This window comes from Sminthopsis crassicaudata, chromosome 5, assembly GCF_048593235.1.
Source record: "Sminthopsis crassicaudata isolate SCR6 chromosome 5, ASM4859323v1, whole genome shotgun sequence".
In the NCBI taxonomy this organism is placed as follows: domain Eukaryota; kingdom Metazoa; phylum Chordata; class Mammalia; order Dasyuromorphia; family Dasyuridae; genus Sminthopsis; species Sminthopsis crassicaudata.
Window position 1 is genome coordinate 194,539,923 of NC_133621.1, and position 22,500 is coordinate 194,562,422.

The 22,500-nt window shown below is 35.6% G+C and overlaps 1 protein-coding gene across 2 annotated transcripts in view; it reads left to right on the forward strand.

Annotated features, from left to right (window-relative positions):
- TSPAN11 (tetraspanin 11) overlaps window positions 1-22,500 on the forward strand; it is a 151,068-nt gene that overhangs the window by 62,377 nt on the left and 66,191 nt on the right. For both annotated transcript variants that reach the window (XM_074269258.1, XM_074269257.1), the window contains exon 3: window positions 9,970-10,161. In XM_074269258.1, coding sequence (XP_074125359.1) covers window positions 9,970-10,161 — 192 coding nt within the window. The remainder of the gene's footprint in view (window positions 1-9,969; window positions 10,162-22,500) is intronic.

Below are 22,500 nucleotides of genomic sequence, written 5' to 3' on the forward strand. Positions count from 1 at the left end.
CAGTAGTTGTAGTAATGGTAGTAGCAATGAGTAGTAATGACATCTACCTCCCAGAGTTGTTGTAAGGGTCAAATGAAATAATGTATGTGAAGAACTCTGCAAACCTTAAAACGGTGTAACCTAAAAACTTTATAAATGCTAGCTATTATTATTGAGTCAAAATAGGGATAAGCCTAAGTTTAGAGAGAATCGTCACTGAAGCATTTATTAGCTTTATTAGATAATGATTGGTTTTTGTGGGCATAGTCACCCATGAAGGCAGTTGTCTCTGAAGGAGAGAGTGGAACTGATGACTTTGCACAGCTCTGCCTCACTTAAATCCAATTCACTTGCAAGTCAAAATCTCCTCCTCCTAATGTCCTATCTCCTCTTCAAGAATGAAGGATGAATAGCAACTAATCAATAACAAAGTGTAGAGAGATGGTTGCCTAAGCCTGAGCAAGCACATCAGTGATACCATTGAGAAATATTAGAAGTAAATCCAGTGGATAGGGGAAACAGACAATCTAAATTCTTAATTAATCCACAAAATGTTACTTTTATGTTCTTTTGTATTATCACTCAACCTTTTCCCAGGAACATAACTACCTATTTCTGTTGTTGTTGTTTTTTTTTTTCATTTTGTTTTCTCTCTGCAAGAAAAATGCTCCTGAACAAAAATATGTAACTAAAGCATCAGGAATCACAGGTTTGAAAAATTGTTCTCAAACCTCTCATTTACAACATTGCAAATTAATGTTATCTAAAAAGTATATCATCCAATCTATGCAGAGTTATAAGTACCAAAAAATGTGCATGGAACATATTTCCTTCTGTGGGGGGAGAAAAAGGGGAAGTAGGATGAACAGGACAATCCCACCAAAGGTGCATTTATACCAGAAGGGGCTAGAAACAAGGTTACAGGATACATGGACATTATAGGTACAGGCACATTGGATGAAAGCCCTAGCCCTTAAACCAGCAGCTGTTGGGGGTAAGGTGAGCCTCTAGAAAAGGGCATCATGGTAGCAGCTGTAGTAGTAGTAGTAGCAGCAGCAGCAACAGTTGCAGTAGTAATAGCAGTAGTATTAGTAGCAATTGTAGTAGTTGTAATAATAGTAGGAGTAGTAGTTGTAGTAGCAATTGTAGTAGTAGTAGCAGTGATAATAGTAATAGGAGCAGTTGTAGTAGTGATAATAGTAAAAGTTGTGTTAGTAGTAATACTTGTAGTAGTAATTATAATTATATTACCCCATAAGGGTAGTGGCTATAGGCAGTCATAGCTTCAGAGGGAGGCAAGGTCAGATCATGGTCCCCATGGATAAGGAAGCACAAGTCCACAAAGAGTCAAGTGCCTCAAGCCAAACTTTCTTTGCCCTTTGCCAGTTATGACTCTGTCCTTAGAGTTGGCACTTAATACATATTTGCCTGATGGATAGAGAAGTAGATATCTAAGCCCTATTGTGTATGTGTGTGTGTGTATGCGCACATGCACATGTGCATGTGTGTATGTGTGTTCAGATTACAGAATTAGTGGAATCATTGAAACTGAGGAGCAGTTAAGATTATTCAGGGAAAGCTTTAAGAGGAATACAGTGCTTAAAGAATCAAGAATTGATTTTGAAGTCAAGGGGCCTGGGATTACATTCTGGTAATATTATTTAGTAGCTGTATGACTTGAGACAAGTCTCTTAGACCCCTGTGGGTCAGTTGCCTAATTTATGCTACCCCCTTAACTTACATCCAATTAATTTCTATGTCATGGCATTATCCTCCTGGTGTCATTGGTCCTCTTCAAGAATGAGGGATAAACAATAGCACCTTCTCCATGAAGTCTCTGATTCTCTTGCCTGTAACTACCTTTGCCATCAGATATCATCTAATTCTTTGGTTTTCACCTCTCTTATCATACAATATTATACATCGTAATTATCTATATTGATAACTTATTCCTGTACTGGACTATTAGTTCAATGAGAACAGAGACTGTGTCTACAGGGGCTTTGCATTTCCCCCTTACATAGTGAAGTGCCCCTCACATAGTAGATGGTTTGTTGAATGTTTGTTGAATGAATAAATGAATGCAGAAAATAGGTATAAGAAGACTTTGCCTACTTAAGGAAAGAAATTTGGACCAGATTATCTTCTAAGGTTCTTTTGGTTCTGAAATCTTTGATATTATGAGGAAATTTAAAAGATCCTCCTTCAGATGTGCAAAAATAATGCTTCCTATTATCCATTGTTAACATGATTCTCTTATATCACAGCAAAGTGAAGTAGAGATTTGTTTAGAGTTGGGATGACCTACCATTATCTAGATCCAATGGGGAAGCATAGTAAGGAAGAAACTTCTGTTACAAAAAAGAAGGTTAAAGAAGAAGAGATATGCAATGAAAAAAGCAGACTATACATAGAAAATCTGAATTGATATCTTGGCTGCACACTTAACTACCTATGAGTCTTTGGCCAAGTCACTTGCCTGAGTTTGCTTGGCTGTAAAATGAAAATGTAAAATGTAAAATTGATGGACAATATCAGAGGTATCAGACTCTGGCCACAAAATTCCCAAGTGCACAGAATCAGATTAAAATGTAACTGGAAAATGTTTGATGATATAAATACACATATAATATTATTTTGTGGTTTTCCAGTCAATATGCAGCTTAGCAGAATTAGTTTCTGAGTTTGATTTTGCTAGACAACTTTGAATATTCCTGACAACTCAATCTATTACCTGTGAAGAAAAAGTAATCGAGGCAGCACTGGAGACTAGATGCAGTAGAATTGTTCCTGGGGCCTAAGAGTTTAGCCCCAGCCTTCACAGAAGTACAGAATTTCAGAGTTGTAAGGGATCTTGGAATTCAGCTAGTCTAGCTCCCTAATTTTGCAGTTGAGGAAACTGAGGCTCAATAGGAAATAATTTGTCCAAGATCACAAAGGAAATAAGAGCCAAAATAAATTCAAATAAGAGTTTCCATGATTCCAAATTCATTAGGTTTTTTTTTTTACTTTTTATTTATTGAACTAAATACAAAATAAGAAAAAACAGAAAGAAAAGGAAAAAAAAAAAACAAAAAAAAAAACATTTTCATGTGCCCAGAAGAACAACAGCGAGAAGTCAAAACATATAACAATAAATTTTCATTTCAAGAAAGCATATATAATAATAAAAGAAATTATATATTCGTGGGTGGTCATCTTTACTTTACTTCCTTGTAGATTACTTTTGTTCTCTGCTGTTACTTTTTATTTTATTCTTTTTTTCCCTTTTCATTCCTCCCTCCTACTCCAAGCAGGCTAGTTAAGCACAAACACACACACACACACACACACACACACACACACACACACACACACACACACACAGCCCTATCTATATATGCATTTGCTCATATGTCAGCATGCATCTAAAACAATATGGCTAACATATAATATAAATTTCTCTCTTGATTGAGTCTTTGTTTGACTTCGTCTAAGATTAATGATTACCAGCCTTATTTTTTCTAATAAGTTCTACTCCTGATCCTTGTTGTACTTTTTCTGTAAATCTTTTATTTCCTTTCCCTGCTACCTCTTCTACTTTAATTCTGTTCTTTAACTTGCTTTATTATTATTTAAATTGTTCTTACTCTTGGATCCTTCCCTTATCTTCTTCCTCCACCCTTTCCTTCTCTCTTTATCCCATTCTTATTAATCTACAGCTTATCCCAGTTCAGTTAATCTAAACACCCTTTTTTATCCCACCTTATTCTATGCTATCTCTTTCCCCTTTTTATCCCTTTCCCATTAATCTACATACTTTGTCCCACTTCCAGAAATTTGCACATCCTTCTATACCTCACCTTATAATGTTCCTATTTAACCCATTCCAGTTGTGAGTAGGTTTTCAGAACTATGAGCCCTCCCCACTCTAATATCTCTATATTGGTTCTTCCTCTGCACCTCATTTGTATAACATAATTACTATTTTTATCTTTTCCTAGACAGTATTGATTTTTAGAATTGGATCATATTCAATTCTGCCCCAGTCCTTCTTTTGAGCTACCCAATTACTGATGTCAATTTTAAATATATGCTATGCATTTCCATACACAACACATATATGATTTGCCCATGTTGAGTTCCCTGAAATTAATCTTTAATATTGGCTCACTGAATGTGAAATTTTCTTTGATGTTCTGGGTTAGTTAAGACAAAAACCTGAAAATCTGAAAGTTTGTTGAATGTCCACTTTTTCAATCAATATTATGGATTATTTTGATGGATATGATATTTTTAGCCACAGGCGTATTCAAGGATATGTAGTCTTTTATTATGGCTGCTGATAAGTCCTGTACAGTTCTAATCATAGTTCCATCATATTTGAATTGTTTTTGTTTGTTTTTTGCAAAATGTTCTCTTTGATCTGGGGTTTTCAAAATTTGACAACAATAGTCCTATATCTTTTCCACAAAAGATCTCTTTGAGGTGGTGATCAGTGGATTCTTTTCTATGTCCATTTTCCCCTCCTCTTTTATCACTCCAGGACAGTTTTCATCAATTATTTCTTACATAACTGTTCAAGGTTCTTTTGTTGGCCACAGCTTTCCAGTAGTCCAATTATTCTTATATTTTCTTTTCTTGATCTGTTCTCCAGATCTGTTATTTTTCTTATGTTTCACATTCCGTTCTATTTTTTCCTTCTTCATATTTTGTTTTATTGTTTTGTAATGCCATAGAAACTGAGCAAGATAGAGTATTCAATACAGAATTTATTAAATGGAGAGATTTACTGAGACCCATGGATCCATGGTTGGTCTAGCACCAATGTCAGATAAGCAAGTTTCTTTTATAGGGTAACAAGAACAATGACATAATGGTACCTGGATGGGGATGACCTAATGGAGGCAGGCACCTAGGATGACATAATGGGAGGTACTGGACAGGCTCCCGATATTCTAAAGATGTCTAAAATGGATAAAGACATTTATCCCATCAAACATTAAGAGGGAATAAGTATAGCCTAAGGTCTAAGATATAAGATGTTTATCCTAACATTAAGAGAGAATGGTTATAACCTGAGGCCGAGTAATTGAATAGGACAATTGGGGAAACTGGGTCAGGATATTAAAAGAGAACTGTGGTATAACAGTTTCTTGGTCTGTTACAGCTTCACTGGCTTCCCCTTGCCCAATTCAAATTTTTAAATAATTATTTTCTTCTTTAAAACTGTATCTTCTCTTCCAGTTGGTTAATTTTTTCTCTTCATTATCTTGTTTTTTGGATTGTTTTTTTAATTTTATTTTTAGTTTTTCTTCAATCTCTCTCACTTGATTTTTAAGGTTTTTTTCTGAGTTGTCCTGTAAATTCTCTCTGGGCAGGCAGCTTTTTCTTTGAAACAAAAAAAGCTATAAACTCAGGTGAGACATGATAGCTATGTATCTGAAAGACTTCCATGAGGCAGAGAAGTCTTGTTTGTTTTGGTTTCAGGGAGCACAACAAAGAACAATAGATGGGCACTACAAAGGAATAATTTTAGACTTAACATTGGGTAAAGCCTATTACTACGACTCCTAATAATAATAATTAACATTTACAGTGTTTGCTATGTACCAAGCACTTTGCTAAATTCTTCACAATTATTATTTCATTTATGAAACCCTGTGAAGTTGGTGCTTTTATTGTTTCCATTTTATAGATGAGAAAACTGAGGTAGAGATTAAGTGACTTGCCCAGAGTCACACAGCTAGTAAATATCTAAGGTCAAATTTGAACTCAAGTTTTCCTGACTCCAGGCACAGTGCTTTAGCCAGCTACTCAAGCTGTCAAAAAAAAAAAAAAAAACATGAGCTAACTCAAGAGGTGGTAAGTTCCCTATCTTTGAAGGTCTTTAAGTCAAGGCTGAATAAATACTTCTATGGTTGCTGACAGCCCTTTCATATTTATGTGAGACCAGATGGCCACTGATATTGCAATTCTCAAAGTTCTGTGAAAGAAAGTGTGAGAGGTCTATCCCTACTCTCTGCTCTCCTTTTGGGAGGAAATAGAATGCTTAAATAATCCTAAATTTTAAAAAGAAATTGAATAGCCATAAATGATCTCCCTAAGAAAAAATTCCCAGCACCAGATGCATTTATCAGCAGATTTTACCAAGTATTTCAGGAACAATTAATCCCAATGCTATATAAACTTTGAAAAAATAGATAAAGAGTCCTAGCAAACTCCTTTTATGACACAGAAATGGTGGCGGATGTCTAAACTAGGAAGTGCAAAAATAGAGAAAGAAAATTATAGACCAGTTTCCTTAATGAATGCCAATGAAAACTTTTTAAATAGCATGCTAGCAATATATAATTAACAATAAAAACTAGCAATATATCACAAAGATCATACACTATGACCAGGTGAGATTTATACCAGGAAAGCTGAACTGGTTTAATGTTAGGGAAACTATGAGCATAATAAACAATAAGGACAACAAAAGTCATAAAATTTTCTCAATCAATGTAGAAAAAGTCTTTGACAAAATACATCAACCATTTCTATTAAAAACACCCAGAAAATATAAGAATAAATGGAGCCTTACTTAAAGTGATAAGTAGTATCTTTCTAAAAACAAGAACAAGCACTCTCTATTATAGGGACAAATTTGAAGATTTCCTACTAAGATTAAGGGTGAAGCAAGTGTCTGTACATTAGCACTATTATTATTCAATATTGTATTGGAAATACTAGCTATAGCAATAAGACAAGAAAAAAAAAAACAGAATTAGAATAGGTAATGAGGAACCAAATCTATCATTCTTTGAAAATGATATGATAGTATGGTTAGATAATCCTAGACAATCAACTGAAATTGATTGAATTATTGAGATAATTAACAACTTCAGTAAAGTTGTAGGATATAAAATAAGCCCACATAAATTGTCATGATTTTTTATATCCTACTAAGAAAATCTAGCAGGAAGATATAGAAAGAGAAATTCCACTTAAATTAACTGCAGACAATATAAAATACTTGGGAGTATGTCCACCAAGACAAACCTAGAGATTATGTGAACACAAGTACAAAACACTTCACACAAATAAAGATAGATATAAATAATTGGAGAAATATTAATTGCTCATGGATAGGCCAAACCAATATAATAAAAATGACAATTCTTCTTAAGTTAATTTATTTATTCAGTGCCATAACAATCAAACTACCATAAATTATTTTATAAAGCTAGAAAAATTATAACAATATTCATCTAGAAGTTTAAAAGATCAAGAATACCAAGGAAATAAAAAAAATTTTTAAGTGAAGGAAGATTGCCTAGCAGTTCCAGATTTAACACAATATTACAAAGCAATAGTCATCAAAACAATCTGGAAATGACTAAGAAATAGAATGATTGATCAGTGGAATAGATTAGGTATATAATACACAGTAGTAAAGGACTATAGTAATCTAGTACTTGATAACCAGAAGTTACAAGCTTTTGGGATGATAACTCAGCATTTGTCAAAAATTGCTTGGAAACTTAAGATAGCAGTTTGGCAGAAAATAGACATATACCAACATCTCACTATGTGTATTAATATAAATCCAAAATAAATAAAGGATTTAGACATAAAGAGTGACCTAATAAGTAAATTAGTATAGAAAAATATACATGTCAGTCCTATAGATAAGGGAAGAGTTTATGACTAAATAAAAGATAAAAAGGATGATAGGAAGTAAAATAGATCATTTTGATCACATGAAATTTAAAATCTTTTGTACAAACAAAAATAATACAGCCAAAATTAGAAGGAAAATAGGAAAATGGGGGAAGGAGATTTTCGTAGCAAGTTTCTCTGATATTAGGGATACCCAGTTGATAAATGATCAACTAAATTGATAAATAATTTTCATAGAAATATATAAAAGCTAGGAATAGTCACATTTTTAAAAATGCTCTAATTTATATCAGAAAAAATGCATATTCAAACAACTCTGAAATACCACCTCTCAGATTGGCTAATAGAAGAGGAAAATGACAAATGCTAGAGGGCATGTGGAAAAATTGACTCACTTATACACTAATAGTGGAATTGTGAACAAGGCCAACTATTCTAGCAAACAATTTGGAACTATACCCAAAGGACTTTATGTACAATTTTGTATGTACAAATAGCACTACTAGATCTATATATCAAAGAAATAAAAGAAAAGGGGAAAGGGCCTATTTGTACAAAAACAATTATTAACTGCTCTTTTTGTGGTGGCAAAGAATTAGAAATTGAGATGTCCATCATTTAGGGAATAGTTACAGTATATGATTTTGATGAAGAACTGTTGGACTATAGAACTATAGATGAGCAAGATGATTTCAGAAAAACCTGGGAAGAATTATATGAACTCATGCAAAATGAAGAGAGCAGAATCAGGAGAACATTTTATAGTATGAGTATTATAAGGATAATCAATTGTGAAAGTCTTAGCTGCTCTGATCAAGAAAATGACCCAAGACAATTCTAAAGGACCTATGATGAAAAATGCTATCCACATCCAAAAAGAAAACTGATGAACGCTGAATGCAAATTGAAACATAATTTTTAAATTTTCCTTATTTTTCTTGTTTTATTTTTGTCTGTTTTCTTTTGCAACATAGTAAACATGATAGATATAGATAACATAACAGATATCAAATTGCTTATCTTTTTAAGGCAAGGGAAGAATAGGAGAGAAGAGGAGCAATTAGAATTCATTTTTTAATGAATGTTAAATATTTTTACATGTAATTGGGAAATATCCAATGAAATAAATAAAAATATATTTTTTAAAATTCTAGCTACCCAAAAAATATGAACTGCTGTCTAGAGAAGCAATAGGTTTTTCTGTTATAGGAAGTTTTCAAATAGAGCCTGGATAGACCACTTTTCAGGTATATTATAGAGGGAACTGTTGGTTGGGTGCTTGCTAAACAAGATGGTTTCAGAGGTCCGTTCAAATTCCAAGATTCTGTATTATGAAGTATAATTAAGGAAGTGTATATAATTTGCAAACTTAATATCATTATAAAAGGATCATTCTAAGGAACCTGAGAGATCATCTAGTACAGAGCTTCATAAACTTTTTCCACTTGGGACCCCTTTTCTCTTGAGAAATTTTTATGTGACTCTGAGTATATAGGTATATAAAATAGGTATACAAATCAAACATTTCCTAATAATAAATCCTAATTTTGCAATGTCCTCATTAAGTTACAAGATCCCACATGGGGTCATGAACCACATTTTAAGAAGCTGAGATCTTATCTGATCCTCTCATGTGTGAAGGTGAGGAAAATAGGTGAAGAACTTGGATGAGGAAAGTGGACCCAGAAAAGTTAAGTAATTTGTCCAATGTTACATAACTATTAAGTAAAAGAACCAGGATGCAAAATCAGTTCTTCTCTAAACCTCTAAAGCTCTTTCCAGGTAGAAATCATTGTTCCCAGTAATCAGAAGAATTGGTCAGATAGCCACCAGACTCATTTATTTATTTGGACTTTTAAAAGTCCATACTATGTGTCCACTGGGCCATGGATGGCTGGCTTTATGCTCCAGATTTTGCCTACCCAAATGCCTAATCCTTATTGTATTTGAGACCTAATTTGGGTCACTCTGACCCAATTTAGTAGTTCACATTTGGAATTGCAACAAAATGAGAGTCTTACAGATTAGATAAGCAAGTTTATATAGCTATAGCATGGCCAGACTATTCATCAAGGATATAGCATTGATTCTTCTAGTGTGGTTTCCCTGCTTCTGAAATTGCCATTGTTCAGGAAGGAGTTCCTGACTTCTTCAGCAACAGTTTTTATACATAAACCACCTGGATGAGGATTCAAACCTTAATCCCTTGGGTCAAGTCGAGAGGTTAATTTCAATATTCCTTGACGAAAAAAATAGTCTGCATTCATGGGCAGGAATCCTTTGTAAATATTGTTCTTACCACAACTGCTATCACCCCTAATCTTTATGCCTCTCTCTCTCCCATAGGTGGGTGGAGCAGCTGTCCTGGCTGTGGGCACCTGGACTCTGGTGGAGAAAAGTGGCTACCTGAGTGTCCTGGCCTCCAGTACTTTTGTCACATCTGCCTACATCCTCATCTTTGCAGGAGCACTGGTGATGATGACTGGTTTCCTGGGATTCTGTGCAGTCCTCAGGGAGCAAAAGAGCTGTCTCTCCACAGTAAGTACCTGGGGTACTCTCTGACTATGGAGAAGTCATCATCGAATCAGAGCTGAAATTTAGAACCACAGGTTCTAGGAAGGAACCTTAAAAATCATCTAGTTCACTCTACTCATTTTACATTCTACATATTTTATAAATGGGGAAACTAAGGCCAGCAGGAAGAAAGCAACTTTAGCCAAAGATATACAAGTAGCTAATGATGGAGCCAGAAACCTTGGTATTTTGTGACTACATCCAATGGTCTTTCTACTATGCTAACTTTACTGTTAGAGACTGACTAGCCTGTTTGCCTCAGTTTTCTTGGAGAAGGAAATAGCAAACTGCTCCAGTATCTTTGCTAAGAAAACCCCAAATGTTTCAAGGATATTCAGACATAACTGAAAAATTAATTTTTTAAATTGATGATTCTTCTTCATAGAGTAGGGTTGTCAGGTTGAAATTAAACATCTTTTCCTTACAAAATCCAGCCAGTTATTTGGTGACATTATGCTTCTTCATAAACCTATTCTTCACCGAATAGTCAGCAAAGCTGGAACTAAAGGTAAGCATAACGGATGGTTGCCTACAGCCCAACACACAGAAGGGAACAAATAAGAAACTCCTTATAATGTGACTTTATATAAGTTCACTTAGTTTAATGCCTGCATTCTCCATGTCACTTAGGTATTTGTTTTCTTTGTAATCCATCATCTATTACATTAAAGATAGAATGTGTTACACAGAGGTCACAATTTTCTTTTCTTTTTTCCTTTTTTATTAAAGCTTTTTATCTTCAAGACATATGTACAGATAATTTTTCAACATTGACCCTTGCAAGGCCTTGTGTTTCACATTTTCCCCTCCTTCCCCCCATCCCCTCCTCTACATGGCAAGCAATCCAATATATGTTAAATATGTTAAAATATATGTTGAATCTTATATGTATAAACTTATTTATACAATTATTTTGCTGCATAAGACACATCAGATCAAAAAGCAAAGAAAATGAGTAAGAAAACAAAATACAAGCAAACAACAACAAAAAGAGTGAAAATGCTATATTGTAATCCACATTCAGTTCCCCCAGTCCTCTCTCTGGGGGTAGATGGTTCTCTTCATCACAAGATCATTGGAAATAGCCTCAATTATCTCATTGTTGGAAAGAGTCACATCCATCAGAATTGATTGCAGAGGACACAATTTTCAAGCCTTACCTTTATTGTCTTACCTTACATTCCTAGGTGCTGCATCCCAGATCACTGGTCAGTCCATCTTCCCTAGCAATTTATAAAATCCTTCTTTCATTTCAAATCAAAAAGAAAAAAGCAGAAATCAATTTAGCAAGTATTTCTGAGGTGTTTAGTACATTCCAGACACCAAGTTAGGTTCCCTAGGGAAGACAAAGATGAAAACCTTGCTATGTGTTTGAGAAGCTAAGAATCAAAGACCAATAGCATGTTAGGTCTAGGAAGGACCTTAGAGATCATAAAACTGAACCTCTCCATGTTCCAGGTCTCCATAATAGAAGTAAGAAAATTTGACCTAATTAGAGGAATTGATTTGTACAAGGTCAGACATACATGTAAAGTGAAATAATAGCAGAAGATGACAGCACATGAGAGATCAGATGGGATGATGCTACATGATTAATTGCTGGGGAATTTGTACAGTAAATGCAATGAGTTCAAAGGAGGGAGGAAAAGTTATGGACTAAAGCAGTGTGGCAGGGCTTTGTGGAGGTGATATAATGTGAACAGGGGCTTGGAAGATAGTAATAACTCACCACTAATCCTCAGCTATGGGCAAAAGGCCAGATGAAAGTGAGAATGATGAGTAAAGGACTGGGAGGGATATGAGAAGTCCTTCTCCCTATTGCAGTTGTGGTCCACCTGCTTTAAAACTAATACAATTTTTAAAGGGCTTATTTCTCTCCCATTTGGAAGAGATGGTAAATTCATCCAGTTGCTAAGCCAAAATGTGGAAAACACAAGATAGGCGTTCTTTTCCTCACTAGCATCTTCCCTCCCTCACCCCAATCCCAATACCATCATTCCATTCAATTATAACAGAGCGCTCAATGATAGGAAAACCAGTTCCCTTGGACAAAGTTTACAGGGATGTCACCTTTTATCATGAAATTCAAAGTTTCTGGTGATCAATAATTCATGACTGATAAAATTTTCTTCTGAAATGAAGGTATGCAAGGTCTTCTTCCTCTTCACTAAAGTCAACTAGATCCTGGCTATGAGGGCCATGCTTTAGGAGACTGATGCTCAGTGGAGACTACAGCACTCAGTTCAGCTGAGTCAGACCCTCTGGCTCCCTCCTCTCTCTGCCTTGTAATCTAATGGAAGAACAAGACTCATGCAAACTAATTTTCTCTAAAGTAACTAGTACATTGTTTCTCAGCATGCAATGAGGGAAAACAGATGCACGTACTTGGCAAATGTGAGCTGTGGTTCAAATCCATGGCACTTAGGGCTCTTGCAGACAGATGGCTTTATGCTGCCTCCTGTCTTCCATTGAGGGCACAGGAATTTTGGAGGGGCAAATTGACCCCATAAAGTTGCCAAAGCAACTGAAGTCCGAGAGGAGGGTAGCTAGAAGCCAGATATACTTGGAATAATAAAGGAAGGTGACATTAAGAAACACAGTCTAATGAATCTGGAAAAGAGAAGGCAAAAGGAGAATTTGGGTGTAAAGAATATTATATAAAGGGCAGTGACCTGCTAGTATTTTTGAAGGACAAAATAAAAAACCTCCACTAGTGGTTATTCAGGCAAAAAGTCCTTCCCTTTGTGTGTCCCCATTTCTCTCTTAAATTGGGAATGATAATCCATTGGGACAGTAATGATGAAAATGAGATAGTAGAAGGGAAAAGACACGGAAATTTGGTCCCACACTCTATTAGTCATTGAACTTACTGGAGTCATGGTTTTTCCATCCATCAAAAGGAGACAATAATATAATACTCAAACTACCTGCCTCACAGGGCTGTTTCAAGGAAAATGCTTTGGGTAAGTCACACATAAGCTATTATTATTATGTACAGGACAAAGAACATTGCATGGCTAAGAATTATTTGAACCTAAGGAGATAAGGGATAGAGAAACTTAAGGCAGTATGCTTCTTAATAATTAGCATATGCTGGTGTTCTTGGAGATATGTTCTTGGGGAAGCCCTGAAACCCAGGCTCTCTGCTCCATTTGCCAAGTTTCTAAGTATTGTCTTCTATATTTGCTTCTTACAGTGAGACACCATCACCCCCTGTGTGAATCCGTCAGCTAGCAATGCTGACCCTCTGGGTGGTTCCCTGTTTCACTGGCCTCTCAGAAGGGCAGAATCAAAAACTGTCTGAGCTAGAAAAAAGCTTAAAGATCGTCTACCCCAAGCTTCTCAATGAATAAATGAGGGATATAGCCTCATGGAGTCACTTAAGGTCATACAACTAGTAAATAAACCAGGTTTTTAACTAAGGTTTCATGACTCCAGGTTCACCTGCAGATACTGAGTGAGGGACAGTACAAAGTGTAAAGGAGAATTATGAAGGTCATCGATCCTTTCGTTGCTATCCTTCATCCTATAAATCCAGGATCAGATATAGACAAAGAAATAGATATACACAAATGTATACATATACATACACACATATGTGTGTACATGAATATACTTACACATATGTTAGAGATCTTTTAAACCAGCAGGGTGAAACTTAAATGGAATGTAGACTAGAAATAGAGACCACTAAATAATATAAAATAGATCTCTGCAGTCTCAATATTGATTTCCAAGGCCATATATTCATTTTATCTACATTCTATTAAATTTTCATTTATTTTATCAAATGTTTTCCAATTACATTTTAATTTATATTTTATTTCTCCATTATCTGGAAGGGATGGTAAATTAGACTCTGAAGTCTGGACAGGTCCAAGGTGTGGGAAACACATGATAAGTAGTCCTTTGTTCATTAGGATCCTCTCTTACCCATCCCAACCACCTGATCCTGACTAAGCCCTTTCATTTATAATAGGGCTGTCTGGTGTTAGATAAATCTGTTTCCTTGATCCAAAACTAAGGCCCTCTTGCTCCAGAGGCATTATTGGGAGTATTGGTCTATGGGATATACATTTGATACTTCTGATCTAGACCAAAGATTCTTGATATGGGTTCTGTGATCTTGGATAGGGGAAAAAACCTAATAAATCCTTCTTTCAATATAATTGGGTTTCCTTTGTAATCCTGTATATTAATCAGATGTATTTAAAAACATTAACCTGGAAAAACAGGCTTCACTAAACTGCCAAAAGGATCTATGAACCCCCAAAATTGATCTAAATTAAGTCTTTCAGGAAGGTTCCTGAATCTCAGAAAATTTACGTGATGACCAAAGTTACCAGAAAGTTAACAGCAGGACCAATTATGAGAAACCTAGTGATCTGGGCCAACACATATGCACATTTTGTTGAACTTAGAAACCTGTTCAACTCCTTGCATCCCTCTGTACTCTAATGCTTACCCCTTCTCTGAAGATCTACTAAATTCTCCTCCCTACACATACACTTTCCTCTGCCTGTCCTATATCATCAAACAGTGCTCATTAAAGGCAACAGCTTGAAATGGAATTAAAGGAAAATAGTACACAAACTTACACATACACACATCCATAGGCACACATAAATGCACACAGATTGTGTTAGAATAGTAGAGAGGGCAAAAGTGACACAGAAATAATTGTGGGCACCAGGATTTTAAAATTGGAAGAATTATATTCCTAAAGTTCTTCTCCTCTCCTTTTCATTGCTCACCTTTTAGAAGAGGTATTAATGAGCAAATGCAATAACCTGAGGGGAAAATAGGGGCAGAAACGAATGGATCTTGACCTGAATCATTGAGCTCTGGAATAATTATTATTTTTTGGAAATTATATTCATAGGTTCATAAATTGTCATATGTGTTAAGCTTTCTCATTTAATGTGGCAGTAAAACTAAAACCTGCATCTACCATTAGACATGAAGTTCTTGGGTAAGAACTTTCATCTCTCTGAGCCTTGGTTCCTTCATACCCCAAATAAAAAAATTGGAGTTTAGTTCTCTAAGGTTCCCTTCAGTGTGGGCAATGTTTCTTCACAAAGTGACTTAACCAAGGTCACAAGTTAATGACCAAGTGAGGACAAGACTCCAAGTCTGACTTCCAATATGATTTATTAATTGTTTAAAATGAGAAGCTGAGGATAAAAATGTTCTTGGACAAAAACAAAAATACACTCAAAAGACCAGACTCCTATAGATGACCATATTAAGATGGTTACAAAGGAATATTTTTTGTAGCTAAAATTTCCTCAATGGTTTTATTTCTTCCCTTCCCTGATGTCAGACTTTCTTTCCAAAATCTCTTGGGATAATGTTCAACATCCAAGAAGACACCAGAAAAGATAAGCAAAAAATCGCAACAATTATAAAGTACTTTAATCTTAAAGTAGAAGAGAAGGCATTTGTGTGATATGTTTCCAATTTGGTTAATGATGAGATTAGCTGCTTGGTTTAAACAGCTGATCTAATGTCAGGATATGGAAAGGGTATGACATTAACAGCTGTATGTGGATTCTAGTCCGCTCTTTATTTATAACAAACTTATGGGGTAACCATTGGCAAATCACAAAGAAGCATAGATTGTCTTCATGGTTTTGTAAAAACCTTTTTTTTTTTTTTAATTGTGCTTATTGAGAACAACTAGATAAGATAAAGTCTTACTTTTTTGGAGGGGGCTGTGGAGTGTTTTACAAAACTAAGGTCATCCACTGCATCATAGAAGATCACCAGTTATCTTGACTCCTGTCCTGCCACTGGATGCTACCTTCCACCCTGCCCCAAGACTTATAATTATAGGTTGTAGATTGAATCCCTCAGAGAGTTAACTATTATCTCATGTTCAAAGTACTCTATGGGTGAACACTTTTAGAACAGTAACTCATGAGTTCCAACAGTTTTTACTTTCCATAGTCAATCGGTAGACACAATTAGTTCAAAGCAAAAGCATTTACAAAGAAAATGTGATAAGAATAGTAGTAAAACATTCTCTCCTTTAAAAAAATTTAATAAATGCAGCATCAATGTGGACTCAAAACTAGGATACACTGGTAGAGAGGCACAAAGCCAAAACTGCTCATGTACCAAAAGGTCCCCATGTACTTTCCATTCTTGTGATATCCTCATGCTGCTCCCTACAAAGTATTGTGCCTTCACTAGGTAGGTCATTCAGCCAGGGTCTCTGAACCATGGTCGTCCAAAGCCTGACTATCAGGAATATACATCCTCTGCAATCTAAGATTGGACTACTTCTTTGCTGCCAGATGTCACACTCCTTGGAATTACTTCCACTGGTTTAGCCTATCTCTGTTTTATCTCCACAAAAAAATAATACAGAATCCCATCAGGAAGTGTAAAGCTCAGAATGAGCTGAGGCTAATGAGAAGTTCTAAGGACAAAAAAAAAAAAAAAAAAAAAAAAAAAAAAAAAAAAAAAGAAGAAGAAGGGATCTGGTATATTGAGGGAAAGGGGAATATCAAAGAAAGAAAAGAAGCATTGTGTGGAGTGAAGAGAACAATGTGATAATAGGTGATAAACAGAATGCAAAGTTACTCAATTCATTATTATTTTCTTTCTCTTTTTTCTGCCAAAAAAAGTATCTTAGGAATGGAAAGGAAGAACAAAATTGGCTACTATGAAGTTGAAGCCCAAGAGAAATAGAAAGGCAGAATGGAAGCCCTTATCTGTCCTTGATGAAACCCAGTCACAAGCCCAGGGTGCTCGATTTCAAATCCTGGACAAATCCTAGGTTATTAAACCTATTGAACATATTAAAAAGCAGTAGTAATCACAAAGAATTGGTATAACTTCTGCAAGAACGAGTCATGCCAGACTAACACTATTTCTTTTTTGACAGGATTATTAAACCAGTAGAGCAGGCAATTTGACAAAGCCTCTTGCTAGTCTCATGGGAAAGATGGAGAATTGTTAGAGTGAATGAAGGGCTAGTTGTGAAGTGAAATCATTAATGGCTTCATTTCAGCTTCAAAGGGGATCACTGGTAAAGGGTCTCTACAATCTTTGTTTAGCTAGATGGTGTTTACCATTTTTTGTTAATTATGTTTAAAAGTTGTTCAGTCATGTCCAATTCTATGACTCTATTGGGGGTTTTCTTAGAAAAGATACTGAAATGGTTTGCCACTTCCTTCTCCAGTTCATTTTACAAATGAGGAAACTGAATCACACAGATAGTAAGTTTCTGAGATCGGATATGAGATCATATTTGAACTCAGGAAGAAGAGTCTTTCTGACTCCAGACTTAGTACTTTGATCACTATTCCACCCAGCTGCCCAGTAGAAAGGCATAGATGGAATGTTTAACAAGTTTGCTAATGTTATACAACTAGGAGATATAGCTAACTCCATAGATGACAGTCAGGATCTAAAATTTCTCAAAAGGGCAAAATATTGAGTCAAATCTAATAAGCTGACATTTACTTAGAATAAATGTAAATTCTTATATTTGGGTTCAAAAAATCAATTTTACAAATACTAGGAGAGATATAACTAGACAACAGATCATCTGAAAAAAAAAAAACCAGGGGCTTTCAGTGGTCTCCTAATTCAGTATGAATGAACAGTATTATGTGGCAGTCCAATCAAACTAATGAAATTTTAGGCTAAATTGAAATTCATAAGGTTGTTCATAGAAAGCCTTATAGGCAAATAATCTTCCTAGTGTCTAAAAAGGTTGGCTTCAACTGATAAATGATCAAAAGATATGTACTATGCCCAAAGCTTATAAAATCATTTATATCCTATAAAGAGCAAGAAATAAAGAAATAAAGAGCAAAAGTCTTAGAACTATGACTACATATAGTCATGCTTACTTTCCTCATATAATCCTTTCCCCAACAATACCACTACTAGGTATGACTCCCAAAAGAAAAAAATTTTTAAAAGAGGAAAAGGACCTATATGGATGAAAATATTTATAGCAGCTCTCAGGGCAAAAAAAAAAAAAGGAAATCAAAGGGATGTCCATCAATTGAAGAATGACTGAATAAATTGCAGTGTATGATTATGATAAACTATTATTGTTCTATGAAAAATGATGAGCAGGATGCTCTCAGAAAAACCTGGAAAATCCTCCATGAATTCAAGCAAAGTGAAATGTACTGTGTACAAAGTAATAGCAATGTTAGGAGATGAACAGCTGTGAATGACTTTGCTGTTCTCAGCAATACAATGATCCATAACTACTTTGAAGGACATGTAATGAAAAATCCTGCCCATACCCAAAGAAAGACTGATTGTGTCTGAATACAGATTGAAGCATATTTTTTTTTAACTTTATTTTTCTTGAGGCTTTTGGGGGGGGGGAGATCTATGTTTTCCTTCACAATGTGACTTTTATAGAAATGTTTTACATTCCCATATGCCCTCTTAATGGGGATGGGAGTGTGAAGGAAGGGAGAGAATATGGAACTCAAAGTTTTAAACACAAGCATTAAAAAAAAATTGACTTAAATGCAACTTGGCAAAAAATAAAAACATTAAATAAAGAAAAAAAAAAGTTGGCTTTACCCAGATCAAACCATATCCTAAATGTATCTAATCCCATGAACCATATTCCAGAAAAATGTCCAGAGAAGTATAACACAAATGGGAAAGATGGCACATGCCATAAGAAGATCAGTTGAATAACCTGGAGTGCTTACAATGGAGATGAGAAGACTTAGGAAGGAAGGACCTAGTAGCTGTCTTTATAGTTTAAGGATTGTCATACAGAAGGAGGAATTACTCATTCTGTTTGGCCCCAAAGGTCAAAACTAAAAGTAATGATTGGAATTTCTGGCTTGATGTAATGAAAGATCCTCTAATAGTTGGAAGTGCTTTAATTATTCAAAAAATGGAATGGGCCACCTCAGGAAGTAGTCAATCCCCCCTCACTGGAGCTATTACAACAAAGGATGACTGACTGCTTGTCAGCAGTGATGTGGAATGAAGCCCTCTTTAGGGGAATGGTTTAAAGTTGGTGACCTCTTAGGCTTCTCCTAATTATGAAATTCTCTTTGAGAAAGAAATAAAGAGCAAAAGTCTCAGAACTATGACTACCCATATTCTTGCTTACTTTCCTCATCTGATCCTTTCCCCCAAAAGGAAGCCACACCCTTTTGGCTCATTTTCAGCCCCTCAAAGTCACTTTCCCCAAAAGGAAATTATATTAGGGGACAAGAATAGTACATCAGAGATGGTGCTGAAATGATGATCATCTTAACTTCTGCAATCGACAGAGGAGAAAAGGGAATGGGATTTAAATTATTCACACCAGATCTTTTTTAGAGCCAGTGGTGCAAGAGAGGCCAGATAATTTAGCCCGCCAGAGCCCAAGGCCGATGACTGTGACAGATGCTATCCTGATCAAAGGGGAAAGATATTTTTAGGTTATGATCTACACTTTGAACACAGACACCTGGGGCCTCTGTCTCTTTGCCCAAATGATAAATGGTTTAGGGGTAATCAAGATCTGAGTCTCTTTTAGAGTTGGGTTGTTTTTTTAAATTATTTTTAGGAACATAGAAGAAATTCTGGACAGCAGATGTTAAAACAGAATTTGGTGAATTCCTGAGTCAAATTAACTACAATTTACTCGTAGAAGAAAAGGTCTGGAAATGAGGGGAATACAATTGCCTGCACTATGAGTCAGGAAACTAGTATCCTAGCCACTATTTGCTACTTTCATGCCATGTGCACCCTCAAAGTAGTAGTTACTTAATTTCTCTCTTTATTGATATTTCCATTTTTAAAATGGAGATAATGTTATCTAATCTTATAATTCACTGATACATGGTGATTAGGGTCTTTTAGGACCTAGAAGAAAAAGCATTATATTCTATAAGGATAAGCTAATGAATATAGAAATATACATTTCCCAAGAGACTTTAGAAGTTATTGTTCCAAGGTTCTACATAATACATTCATATATATATATATATATATTCAAATTTTCTGATTTGTAGTCATCTAGCTTGAACTAACACTATTAACATTACTGTACTCCTTAAAGAAGAGCCTTTCTTAGTTAGAAACATTATTCGTGATCATCACCATCAGTGATATCAGAGTTCCCTTTTCCATCATCCTTCACTCCAAAATGGATTAGGTTGGATTTTCCTTAAAAGTCAATAAAGTTGGGATTTGATTGATCTGGAGGTAGAACAAAGTTTGAGCTATTCATCCTTTGAGTAGATGCTTTGAGTGGCTCTGAATGGACATAAAAAGTTCCACCTAAGGTAGCTAGGCAGTAAAATGAATAGAACACTGGGCCTGAAGTCAAAAGGACCTGAGTTCAAATGCAACATCAGATACTTACTGAGCATGTCACCTAATCCCAATTGCCTCAAGAAAAATCAGGAGGACCTGAGTACAAAAATCATACCCAATCTTTCCATACCTTTCTGCTTGGTGGATATCCTAAGACCCAAACAACTTCAGGCCCAGTGTTCTATCCATTTGTCCCACTGACTTGTTTCCTCATAGAGGTGAAGGGAGTTATGCTTACTTAAGCTAAGTGCCAGCATATCCTCACCAAACAACATTGCCATTAAGGATAAGTAAATCTTTTGTTAACTACTCAATGTCCGATGTTTTGAGTGCTTTATTTCATCATTACATTGAACCCCAAAAGGGTACTGACATTAAGACAACTTAAATAAAGTCCTTGTCTATAGGAACTTTGCTCAGTGCTTAGAAGGGCTTTCATACTTTCCATCCAAAAAATATATCTCTGCCAGGATTTATTGACAATGATAGAACATGATCAGAGATCAACAAGGCCCTTAAAATGCACAAGAAATGGTGAAATAGAGCAGGGCTAAGTAGGTAGTCTTTGTTTCTCTGCCTTTATTTGTTCCCTTCAGTTTTTCTATTTGTTTCTGTTTGCCCCCTGTGCTTACTTTTAACTATGGTCTTTTTTCCTTCATCCTCCATCTCCATGCTAAGCCACTGCTGCATGCTGCTAAAAAGCAAACACAGCTTTTCCTCTATAGTCCTTTCCTTCTGCCTAAGTCTAATTAGACTCTTCTTTGTTCCCTCATGTAAGACTTCCCTAATCCCCCTCTCAGTTGTTCCAGGATGTTGAGACAAGATCTCCTACTTCCCAAACTCCTTTTTCAGCTTCTACCTTCCAATTACCTCGAAATTGGACTCTAGTTATGGAGAGTGTTTTCACCCCACTTTTACTAGTCTAGCCTGGAGAACTAACTCTCCCAAGGTCTACAATTAAGCAAGAATATAAGCACCTGTACCAATGAGCTAAAATTCTAGACCCCACATGGAAAACATCACCCAGCCCTGGCTCATTAAGACTGTCATACCACCTCCAGCTCAGTCTCAGCTGAAATCTTAGTCTCTCAATCAAACAATTAATAATATTGATGTTACTGTCACAAAAACTCACAATCATGCATTTATATCTTTCATTAATCAACAATCATTTATGAAACATCAACGAGCAGCCCAGAATTGTGCTAGGCACTGGGGATATAGAGACAAAAATGAAACAGTCCCTGCCTTCAAGGAGCTTACATTCTTCGAGAGGAGACAGTGTGTATAATATGTACAGGGTAATACTCCTGTGAACCATCTCCCATAACTTGTATTCACAAATTGGATCCCCTAGAGCAAGATTACTCCATTTATCATAGCTCAAGATTACCTATAATTTTGCAATCCTAAACCTATAAATCGCAAGCCCCCACCAGTATGTGTATGTTTGCCAAAGAATACAATTGACTCAAAGAAAAGGTATTTACTAAAATGGTATTTTAAAAACTATAGCAACAAAACATCTCCTCCATAAGCCTGGGCAACAATTCTCTTCCAAATACACAGTATCAGTAGGAAAAGTGGCTACACACAGATTTTTAAAGTATGCACACACACAGAAAACACAGTGGGCAACTTATACTTCAAACACTGCCAAGCTGCAAGGTCACTGAAGTCCTTACACTGACTTTAAGTCTCAATTTATCAACTGTTCCATTGAATCTCACCAGATGCTTCTCTGATAAATGGTGCTTTATTGCTTGGCTATGGTCATACCACCTCCATCTTAGGCTCAGCTGAAATCTGAGTCTCTCCATCAAGCAATCAGTGAAACATTTGTTAAGTTCCTACAATGTGCCAAGTTCTGTACTACGTGCTGGAGATACAAAAAGAAGCAAAAGTTAATCCCTGCCCTCAGATAGTTTATAGTCTAATTAGAGCGTGAACACATGAACAAATATATGCAAAGTAAACTATATACAGGATAAATAGGAAATA